Below are 12,159 nucleotides of genomic sequence, written 5' to 3' on the forward strand. Positions count from 1 at the left end.
GCTTGGCAACTGTCTAAGACACCAAATGCATTGATGTAGTGATCACTTAAGCTTAACATTGTTTTCATTGAACTATAGTGATTTCTTGGTGTCTTTACAGTCAAACGAGTGCCAAAATGAAGACACTGTCCACAGGTGTGTCATTGATGAGCTCTGCTTTGAATCAGACACTGATGCTGTGTGCCAAACAGTCCAGCAGTGCTTTTACAGCTGTATGTTCCAACATGGGCACCCATACAGGATGCTCAGAACAAAGACACAGCACACTAGTCTCTCAGTATCACATCAGGAAACCACAGCCTCTCAGTGGCAACAGGAATAATGTACGCTAGCATTTTATCTTTACGGTATCTTAATCAGAACGGTACTTGCCAAAAACTCTACAAGTGTAGTTTTAATCAATCCAGCCTCCCATGGACAATCTAAACTAATAGATGAACCAATTCCCAGTCTATTGTTTTTCTATGTAAGCTTACTCCTCACATCCTTTAATTTCTACAGCTGTGACTGGGTGTTCTTGTGATTCAGCAAAGCAGAGGCGTGCAGCTCCTCCAGCAGCAGATGAGGACAGATTTCTCTGTTTCTCTGCAGAAGTGCTGGGGACGCGCTGTGACAGGCAGCGGTAGATGGAACATAGCCGTCACATAGGGGTTCCCCTTATATCAGCTGAGCACAGGACCGCACCATTATCCCGCGATGTGGGGGACACAGCAGCGATAAGGAGCTCAGCTGAAATAATTACACCCGAGTATGTCGGCAAATACTGAATATTCCACACGTTTGTAGCCATTAGTCAGGAGACCGTCGCAGTTGAAAGTATCGTCTTAGACCGTTTTTAGTTTCGTGCGAGCACCTCCACCCCCGCAAACCGTGGGACGTGGATGGTTCCTAAAATGGCGGTCGTTTCTGTCAGAGAGGAGTGAAACTTTAAGCGAAAATTGAGTCAATTTGAAACATATTTAGTCGACCGTGGCTGTCTGTTCATGCTAATAAGTATTGCCGGAACACAGAGGCGTTTGGCATCGCTCGTCAGGTCCGAGCGGAGTCATTCGGTGCTCCGTTTTTGATCGCCAAGTCGCTGGGCTTCCCTCGAAGTTGATGGTGGCTAAGTGCCTGACATTGCGATCATACCGACTGTTGTTGTCATCTGATTGTTTAACGCGGAACCTTCAGGTGCGATTGGACGTCGTAGCTAGCGAGTAGCCACCTAGCTTGACGGCAAAAGTGCGTCGAAAACCAATCGGTTGCTTTCCGTTGCGCTGAATTCCGTCAGGGCAGGTCGGAGATCCTGAGGACGTGTCACGTCACCTGCCAGTTGAAATAAATAGACCGGTGTTGGATGTCACCACCAGTCAGTGTCAGCCTGAATTTGGTTTGCTAGCATCGTGTAAGTACCAGTTCGTTTTCACCGGGTTTCTTGCTTCACTGTCACGTATGTCCGCCTGTGCAGCTTGTTTTGTTTTGTGGCCTACTGTCACTCACCCCGACATGGTACTATATTATGACTTTAACGTGCTAGCTAGCTGTTAGCCAGCTGTGAACATAATATTACACTCTGCTTGTATTGATAATTAAATGCCCACATTTGCCATATTCCACTGAAATAGTGGCTGTTTTATTAAGAGAGTGGCTGCGGGTGACATGGTTTGTTTTGTTGTCATTTGTTAGCAATGTCTTGACAAGTCAGTTACTTGGTGATCCACCAAAGGTTAGTAACGTCATAATAGAGAAACCAGGCCTCTGACTGTCCACTTTCTCTTCCCAAACATTGTTTTAAACTGTTATTTCCTGGTTTCCTCTGTGGCGGACAGCCATCCTGGCAAATCACATGGAGAAGCTCCAAGACCTGAGCCAATCAGAGCTACAGGAGCTCCTGGACAACCCGGAGAGGGTGGAGTCTATGGCTCTGGAGTCTGACGAGGTAAAACATTTTTGCATAACTTTCCATTTAGCTCTCTGAAAGGCACCATTTTCTGGCTTCCGGACGGGCTGAGCTCTCAGATAAAAGGGTTTAATGAAAAGTTAGGGATTTGATATAGAAGCCCATGAAAGTAGAATGAGTAGGATTGTCAAATAAAAACACCATTCCATGCTGATTCATACTGAAATAATCCCTCTCAATCAACACTTATGACCCATTAGAAATGTGTGTTGGTGTCTGTATCTATAGAGATGCTGCATTGTGCTTGTATGTTGCTGTGTATGGGACATTTTTGGTGCATAGCCCCCTAGCAAATAAAATAAAATACAAAAGTGATGGACAGTGCAGTGGAAAAACATTTGTCTAGTAAAGCCAAATGCTAAAAGGACAAAGCTTAATCCAAAATTTAAGTCAATCTGGGTTTGGCCTTTCACTCACCGGCATGCACCCAAACCTTAGCCATGGTCAAATGTTGTGTTCACAAAACCACTACCTTCCTAGTCGTTCTGCTTCCAAATCTTGCACATTGCTTGCTTGGTGGAGCCTTTTACTGTAGGTCAAACCAAATGACACAAAACCACCCAAACTGAATGGACAGTCTGGGTGAGGGGAAGTGAGTAAAGAATGCTTTCCTTCTTCACGGACACCTGACGAAATGTTGGTGGTCAACTGTGCAAAGCCCTTAATGAAGTCGGTAGTTCTCATCAATTTGAATTTGAAAGTGTGAAGCCCTTCCTCCTCGCATTCTTTCCCATAACTCTGCTCAAAATGACAAAGGCATCTCATGCTGCTCTCTGAAGTCTTTCAGGTTTAGTGGGCTCTTTCAATTTACTACTGGTAAAAGTACTTATGTTACATTATGAGACACACACAAGCATCCCAGTGTCCATCCATATAGCTGCACTGTTGACTGTGCAGAGGCTGAAGCAGTCTGTGTCCAGCTAAACGTAGGCTACAGTCATTGCCTGTGATTTAGGTGGATATGTATTTTTTTTTTTTTTTTGCTTAATCGAGAGGTCAGCTGACTTGTATTTCACTTTTATTCGATTTGAAGAAGGTGCTGCGCATCACGGAGCAGACAAAATTTGCATGCAAGGAAGTGACTGAACAAGCGCCAGCTGTAAACCGAACACAAGAGGGTGTTTGGACAAACATTAACTAAAAAGTTACTGATCTCTCACAGATGACAACTTGGTTCAGTGCTGTTTCTATCTACTGAAGTGCTGTAATTCCATTATAACCTAACACTAACCCTAACACTGCATTTAGTTTTGTGAGTAACTTTTTCTAGCAGTTTGGGAAACAACAAGACTTTTCTTGGTCTTTGGAAGCAGCAGGGTTTAATAACTTATGCTGTGAATTTAGTGTCTGACTGACAACTCGCACTGCACTCACCATCACTTTTCCGCCACTTGCTATGCTAAGTAAATGCCCTTTGAGGAATGAGGACTGGGAGGATTTTAGCAGCAGCACTCCTAATTCTGCAGCAGTGCTGCTGATTGAACAGAAGCACTACAAGAAAAAAAGTATCAGTCGTTGGAACTGGATCAGAAGTAGACATAGCATTCATAGTCCAAACTTGCATAATCTCTGACTTCCAAGACAACCACACCACAAATCAGTGAGAAGGTCCGCAATGAAAGGCAGCCAATGCAACTAACGTTTGTTTTTTTTAATAATCAATTGATATATTATCAAAAGAGTCGTTGATTCATTTCCATCTGAAGTGAATCAGGACTAAGCCCAGGGGAAATGTTTTGAAAGCTATGAAGCTGATGTACAGTCTGTCCAATGTCCAATAAAAGGGAAATCATATATATCGGATCAGCAGGTGACCAGACAGGTCGGTTTGGGGAATAAATGCAGATAAATATCACAGGTGTGCTATGGAGCCTTCCAGCAACAGCAACAAATCCATTAGGATCCAGAAGTGTTTCAGAGGCTGCACATCATATTGACAATATGATGCGTCAGCTGTGCATCAGACTAGTAGAGTCTGAACCACACATGTGAGGTAGGCTATATCAGTGAAGAAGGCTATATCTGTTTTCAAATGCTTAATGTGGGCTAGTAGGCTTGTTTTTAATAGGATGTTTTAGTCCTTTTGCAGTCTAATCAGTTAAGTTAGTAGACAGCCTACTTTTGCTTGAGGGGATTTACTTAAGTAGCCCAACTAAATGTTGTTAGGGAGACACAACATTGTATCTATGACGTGCATTAATAAGTGGATTCACAAACATAAAAAGAAAATATATGAATGAAAGTTTCAGTATACCACATGCTAAGCTAAGTGTAAATATGAAAGCATTATCATTTGATATCATTTGAAATTTGTTGATAGTAGCAGTATAATACGAAATTTGGTCCCAGTATATAAAAAGATACTTTTTGTCAAAGCTATTTTTAAACTATTTTAAATCTCTTTTTCCAGCATATATTTCTTTAAAACCCTAATTTTTTCAGGTGAACAAAAGACGCTAAAGAAAGTGTTCAAGAACAAAAAAGAAAAATCAAATTTAAATCAGGAACTGTCTTAGCAGATGTCAGCTTTCAGCTCTTACAGATTGTGATAACTGGTGATACTGACATATTTGAGTATTGAGGTTTGGGGTTTGTTTGGCCCTACATCCCAGAGAATGAGATTTGCACTGTAAAAAAAAAAAAAGAAAAGAAAAAGTTCCTCCATATTTAGTGGCATCCACAAATTTCCTTTTGATGTCTCTCTCTCTCTTTCCCCTCCAGATCCAGAACATCCAGCTGGAGAGGGAGATGGCACTGGCGTCAAATCGCAGCCTGGCTGAGCAAAACTTAGACATGAAGCCTCGTCTGGAGTCACAGAAGGAGGTCCTGGTGGAGAGATATTCCCAGCTAGAGGCCGTCAGAGAAACCTACAGGCAACATAGCTCCTTAAGAGGTAGGAGAGCTATAGAGGGAGAGCAGGAGGGTCGCTGTAACTAACCTGACAGCCAATTTTAACTGCTTTCATAATAGAATAAATCTGCTATTTAAGTCCCACACGTGTCAAATCAACCAAGGAAATTCAGGGGAGAACTAGTTCTTTTTTGCTTTATTACACGCTGACTGGCTGTGTGGTTAGGTATAATGCGATGTGAGCTGAGACGTGATGCGTCAATATTTTTTAGTCAAGTAATAGAGGAGAAGATGTCTGGGAATGTAAAATGAAGGAATAGATAACCTGAAAAATGAAGTCGTCATTAGTAGTGGACTGAGGTGGTTGGGTGAGGTCAGGTCAACTGTGGGCACAGTGATGTCACAGCACGCTGCCCACAATCTACTATGTCACCGCAGCAAAGTCAGACAGAGCAGGAGAGCATAAACAAGACCTTCAACTGCTGTTTGTGTACTTCTGTGTCCAACATTTAGAGGAATATATTTTTCTCTCCTCCTGGAGTCAGGTGTGACCTCTGGAAAGCTAAGTATTTGCTTTTATTCCAACCTAAATTGGGGAGGGAGGTGTTTTTATAACTGAATGGGAATGGCATGGTGTGGGCGTAGACTATTTCAGCTCTTTGTGCACTTCTCTGTCTCCAGACACACTCATTCACCATCATAACAATGTCACTGCACACAGCTGTCTTTGAGCGAGCCGCCCGAACGAACAGAACCGGTTTCTCCTGTGCTCTGCTTGGGTGTATTTTTATCTCTCGCTGTGTCTCTGTGTGTCTCCTACTGTATGCTCTTACCATGTGCGTTTCCTTCCTCAGATGGGATGGTGGGTCAGGTGTCTCCAGAGGCGTTGTTCTCCAGACTACAGACAGAGGGCGGCAAAACTGAGTCAGAGTCAGAGGTCAGAATTCAACATCAGACAAAGATACACACACTCGCACAATGTAGAATGTATTCTTAAAGGTTGTTTGCATTTGACCTAAAGGTGCTGAAATAATTTTGCTGTGGTTACAACTGTATAAATAAAAAGAGGCTCATTGGGTGTGAGCGCTGCTTCGTATAAGCATTATCTACAGTATATTTCCAGTGCACTGACGGCGGCACTAAAGGACCAATTAGAACCACAAATGAGTCGGGGCCTTCTGGACAGGAAGGATTGATTTAATGCTGGAAGTAGAAGTTGCTCAACAAAGCAGCGAGTTTGAATATTTAGCCCATTTACAACCATTAAAATGGACACTTTTGTTTGTATTATGATATTAAATACAATCACAGGTTCACATTCAGTAGTGCTTCAGCTTTCCATAACCTGAATACCAACGAAGCATATTTGTGTTTCTACCATTTAGTGACCGTCTTGCTGACACGTAGGTGATTGCAGGTGTCTCACAGATGTTTATATGGTAGCGTTTCATGTGGACTTTGTCCTTTATACCAAGACTCTCCTGTCAACCACTGACTACCTTAACACCGCTTTGCTGCCGAAGCTCAATGCCGCCTGCAACCAAGACGCCAAATATCACCATATATTAGCTATTTAACTAGCATCAGCTAGCAGCAGGCCGGTGACAACGGTACCGTGTGTGTGTGTGTGTGTGTGTGTGTGTGTGTGTGTGTGCGTGTGTGCGTGTGTGCGTGTGTGCGTGTGTGCGTGCGTGCGTGCGTGCGTGCGTGCGTGCGTGCGTGCGTGCGTGCGTGCGTGCGTGCGTGCGTGCGTGCGTGCGACAAATGACAAGAGAACGCGCTAGACTCTCTCTGCATGGTTTATGTTTATTACATGACTGTTTTGGCACAAGCATTTGTCCACCTGTGTGGTGGATAACCTGAGGGTTGTTTGCCAAACAGAAAATGAACTTGCATTTGGTGCTTGGTGGGTGTTAATTTTGGAGCCTGATCTCTAAATCCCTGAACCCTGATCTCTGTCTATAAAACTCTACCTGACTAAAAGCTCTTTGTAATGCAGTGATTTGATATGGTCCACAATTGTTGCCTTGTGTAAATGATTTTGCAAGGAAGGGGATGTTCTCCTCTTCAGTTATAATCTGAAGGGTCGTTGATGACCATCTTAAAATGTGTAACGCTTTGCATATTCACTTGTATGGTTTATAACTTCTTTTAGCTCAGGAGCCTAGTTTTGAGTTTGAAATTTTTTATGGCTCCAGATATTTAAACTGAAGTCTTTCCCTCGCTATTGAATTCTTTTTAAATCAAAGACAGGAATTTTAATATCTTAATCAACATCAAAATATACTTTTAAACACAGAACACTCAGAACAAAAAACCAGTAGCACCATCCCGACTGTGCTGCTTAAGTATCCTACATTATATGTCGACGCTGATGCCGTGTTGAACGTCACTCAGACATAAAATATAATCCAAGTTCAGTTTGAGAAACAGATTTCAGTTTAAAGGCTCATCAGATGCTAGAACACTGCACAACAGTTTATATTAGTCACAGACAGGATTTTACTTTGAAAACTTATGAAGGCAGCAACTATTTTATCTTTTGTCATGGTGATTGTGAACTAAAGCGTCTGCCCTTCAGGTGATCTTTAAAGTTTGATGTAGCGTTGATCCGTTTATGGCTGTTAAAAAGGCAAAAGCAGCACAAGAGGAGATGGTCTGTCTGTCCCAGAGAGATGTTATAATCGTTGGGTCACTGAATAGTAATAAGTCAAATAGGTAATGTGACTGTCATGTTATTTGACTGGTACCTGGCAGTAGTTTGATTGGGGACATTTAGATGAAGCCAGGTCTCTGTAAAGATTTGGGCACAAACGGTCTCTGATTTGTTGGTTGTTTCGGCAGCCCCGAGTCCCATTTCATCCACTCGACCTTCCCACAAACGTATTAGCAAGGCGCAACCGTAGGAACAAGGTGGGTTAGCTTAACTCTTATGCCGGCTCTCTCTTCTCTCCATGAATGTATAAAGAGAACTGGATGCAGCCCTGTTCATTCCCGTGAATGTTAGTCAGACTTGGGCATTGTTGGGCCCATAGAGCGTGCACACTGGTGTCTCGGGCCTAACTTTCGGTCAGCCCTTTGTTAACCTGAATGGGAATAAAATGACTTAATCGCGTGGCTCCTATAGACTTTCCAAATGTATAGAATGGATCAAACTCTAATGGAGAAATGAGTCAGTGAGGTTGTGATGGTCAAAAAAATTGCTGACATGCAGGCGTCTCCTTCACAATGTTAGTCTATGGAAAAAAATCTTTTTGGGCCCAATGGCATCACGTGACGATTGTTGTAATTGCACAGTTTGGCCACTATGTGAAAATTGGCCATAAAACCTGGTGCACTTCCTGAGGGAATGCTTGATTCAAACATTTAATTCTATTTTACCTAATGCATGATTCAGCAATAAAGGTGAAAAAAAAGTTGACCCAGATGTCCACGACGATGGCGATTTGTGGAGCATTGACACTACAGCGAGCAAAAATTAGTGTATTAGAGAATCAGTAATCAATCTGAGGACTTTGTGGTTGGAGGGATGTCTAGAGAAGGAGTTTGGTACTTGCAGTAGTATGTGTTGCCCAGGAGTAAGCAATCACGGTCACTGGTTGTGTGTCTCTGTCTGCAGGCTCTAGCAGATGAGTTTCTGGAGGGCTCCCTGCCATTGGACTCTTTCCTTGACCGCTTCCTCTCCTTGCGCTCCCTCGCTCACAAAAGACGGGTGCGGATAGAGAAACTCCAGGAAATTCTACGACAGAGGTGCGAGGGCAATCCTACCGCCATGACATCATCAACAGGCATCAGTCAGGACCCCGCCAACACGCCCTCACCATGGAATCAACAGACAACAACAGCAACGACAACAAATCAGCAGCAGCCGACCTCCAAACCTCAGTCCAGCTACCAAAACGCCTCGCAGCCGGCCTCCTCTTCTGCAGGGGGCTCCTCTGGCCTCCCCTACAGCCCGTACCCCGTGTCCCCCCCCAACCCTGCCCCTGTGGCAGCAGCAAGCTCTGGCCCTGCCAACCCCCCGTCACAGTTCCCTCCTTACCCAAGTTCCGGATCACCTTTCACTCCAGCAGGGAGCTACTCCGGCCCAAGGCCTGCTTTCGGGCCTCCGGCGTCACCCGCCTGCCCTTACCCAACCCAGCCCTCTTTCCCTGCCCCACACCCAGGCTCAGCGTTCGGCCAATACACCCCCATCCACCCCCACAGCAGCCCTGCCCCCTACCCAGCCTCCTATAGCTACGGTGGCTACAGCTACCCAGCCGGGCCAACCTATCCCAATTCTCAGTCGCCAACAGGGAAGCCGATCTACAGACCAGGATATGGAGTTCCACAGCCGTACTCCTGAAGGCACTACTGCTCCTCTGTCGGAATTCTCCTTTCCTTCTTTGCTGTCTCACCCTTTTCTTCTCCATCCCTTTCAGAACTCCTGTCTTCTTGCCCTAGTTCCCCCTCCTCCCCTTGTCTTTTTACCTTTTCTACCCTTCCTCCTCCTTTCTCCCATACTCCCAGATTCAAGAGGTCTCTTGCTTTACTTATCTTTGTTGCACTATTTCTCTCTTTCTCTAAATATCAGTCTGTTGATCTCTCTGTCTCTCTCTCTCTCTCTCCTTTACCCTTCCTCTTTCACCCTACAGCCCACCAACTTCCCCACACTAGTCTCAGGTTGTTGTGTTAAAAGTGTTATAACACTTGTATCTGGCCCTTCATATACTCATTGTCCTCCCTCTTTCCATCAGTCCCTCCCTCCTCCACTTCCATCTTAAGTGTGTGTGTGTGTGTGTGTGTGTGTGTGTGTGTGTGTGTGTGTGTGTGTGTGTGTCTGTATGTTGCTATTTGGCAATCAGAAAGTTCTTAAACACATTGCACACAAGTACACTGCCCCTTATTACAAATACATGAAAAAAAAAAAAAAAAGCTGTGTTCGTAACACTACGTCAGTGTCCAGTTGCTGTCTGACCAGATTCTGTCTGATTCACCTTGTTATTCATGAGCACAGTCTGCATTGATAGGAGAACCCCTAGTGGAAGGTTTATGTCCTGGCCTGGTTTCATTAACTAACTAATAATTAAAGTGGATCCGCAACCATATTCTCACCTCTAGCCGCCTGGTCTATCAGCTCTTCTTCCAGACAGGGGAGGCAGGTGAATTTCATTATGCACAATCACCTGTGGACAGAAGACCCACCAGTCACTCCAGCAACCACTCACCCTTGTGACAGTGACAGTGCTTTGCATTTTCCTTTGATTTAACATTAATGCTGAAAGAGGAAGTAAGCCACAGCTGTGTTTCCACTCCAAAGCCCCTGCTTCTTTTCTGTTTTTCCCTTTACTGGTTTACTTCGCCTCGTATTTTGTTCTCAGGACAGTTCACCATTTCATTCAGTAGCAGTAGGTACTGAAGCTGGAAAAAAAAAAAAAAGCACTCCAAGCAAGCTCTTTGGCTTCTCTCCGAGGTCTTCAGCTTGTTTCTAGTTTTGTGCAATAGAGGTAGCGAACATGTTAACGGCTTCCCTGACTGTCTCTCAGTAAGCCCCACATCAGCCTGGTGCCCAGACTATAGAGGCTCCGAGCAAGAACATGACTTGAGAGCTACCAAGCAGCCCCAGCAACAGCAACTCCCCTAAATATCATTGAACAGTTGCCTATTTACGCATCCAGCAGACACAGCAGAGTCCAATATTCACTCTTTTAGCTGCATCTCCACCACTGTCGATACAGCTTGTCCTTTAGGGTCGCGGGGGAGTTGGAGCCAATCCCAACTGACATTGGGCGAGAGGCGGGGTGCACCCTGGACTGGTCATCAACCACTCACGCTCACCTTCTCACCTATGGGCAATTTAGAGACACCAGTTAACCTAACGTGCATGTCTTTGGAGCTGGAGTACCCATCTGTCTCTTTAGCTGCTACAGAGACCGCTGTGTTCACCATCTAGTCTCTAACTGTGTCTGTTTGCTGCTGAGCAGGCAGTGTTCAGTGGGTTTATTAGAGTTTGGTTGGAAAACCCACGAGATGAGCTTAAAGGGGGCTTTTAAAAGACTCCGGCGCTGAAGGAAACTGCAAAGCTTGGTAGTCCTCTGTTTGTCACTGCAGCTTAAGTGTAATGTTATCTTTAACATTACACATAGTCATCTGATCCACTGATATTAAAAGAAGTTATTAGTGCAGTTCTTTGAAGTGGATGGGTACTTAACAAACCTTTCCTTCCTGTGTATAGCAAATTGAAATTTTAATGCCTTCCTCAAGGTGTGACTCAATTCTTTGTCCATTTTCAGTTGTTAGCAGCCTTTGTTAGCACATCTTACATTTGTAGTCTCATGTACGTATCTTATTCCACAGAAACGTCTAGAAAGACAAAGCACGACCAGTTGTTTGCTCCAACGTAAGAGGGTGATGTAGATGGCCCACCCGTCCCAACAAATGTAACACTAACTCACACCAACACATCAGGACTGTTTCTCAGAGTCTTAAATCTCTTGTCACTTTTCAAATGCTTGGGTTGCCAGATTGTTTGGGAGCTTAAGGAGACTGATCATTTCCAGCAAATGCATAGAGCCAGGCAGGTTCGCTGCAAATCCCCTCTAATCAATGACGGTGTTTCATGCCCAGAGCAAGTGAAAAAAATAAAAAGTCTTAGCGGGTTAGATGTGTTAGCAATGAAATATAGATTGTTTGATGGAGATGTAGGGTGACACTGTAGCTACACCCTGACGTGAGACGAAGAGTCTCTGTCGTTTACAGACCAGTTTTCAACGCAGAATCAAACATGGTTCCACTTCTTTGTTCCCACTTTGTCTGTATCCTCCTCTGTCCTCACCTCCTCTCCATCACTCTCCTCCTCCTCCTCCTCCTGCTCCTCCTTTCTACATCTGCTCGTTGAACATGAACTGATGCTTGACAATGATTACCAGAAGAAAATAGTTTTATTTCTACAAGTTCACTCTATCAGCGAGGATTTATGTGGTCTGTGTAGTGGAACGCAGTGAAAGTATAAAGGCTGGCGATCAGGTGTGCCAACTGAATCGATTTAACTAATGTCACAGAAATTGGAATGTAGGTAACGAAGGATCGGTTATGGATCGCTTAGAAGTAGGAACCACTTCTCTAAATTTATATTACACTTTGAAATAACCACCAATCTAGAATATCACGTGAAATTGTTACCTTGAAATATCATCAAACTGCTCATGTTTTGTATTTTACATCTCCTCTCAGCTACTTCACAACACTTTGGTAGTATTATCACAAGTAAAAAGAAGCTAAACAGCTCAAAAACGACATCGGTGAAGTAGGAGGATTGGAGGGAATCAAGGGATGCTGTAAAAATGTCAGAAAGTTTGTCTTTAAATTGAAGTGCCAACATTGTCTCA

The 12,159-nt window shown here is 44.0% G+C and overlaps 1 protein-coding gene across 1 annotated transcript; it reads left to right on the forward strand.

The window, feature by feature from the left end:
* Window positions 1-908: 908 nt before the first annotated feature.
* On the forward strand, window positions 909-9,580 carry vps37c (VPS37C subunit of ESCRT-I). The gene is made up of 5 exons (XM_070828299.1): window positions 909-1,387; window positions 1,812-1,921; window positions 4,664-4,835; window positions 5,647-5,729; window positions 8,412-9,580. Exons 2-5 carry the CDS (start codon window positions 1,829-1,831, stop codon window positions 9,135-9,137), a joined length of 1,074 nt encoding a protein of 357 aa, XP_070684400.1. The 5' UTR covers window positions 909-1,387; window positions 1,812-1,828; the 3' UTR covers window positions 9,138-9,580.
* Window positions 9,581-12,159: the final 2,579 nt, after the last annotated feature.

This window comes from Pempheris klunzingeri, chromosome 3 (assembly GCF_042242105.1).
Source record: "Pempheris klunzingeri isolate RE-2024b chromosome 3, fPemKlu1.hap1, whole genome shotgun sequence".
Taxonomy (NCBI): Eukaryota; Metazoa; Chordata; class Actinopteri; order Acropomatiformes; family Pempheridae; genus Pempheris; species Pempheris klunzingeri.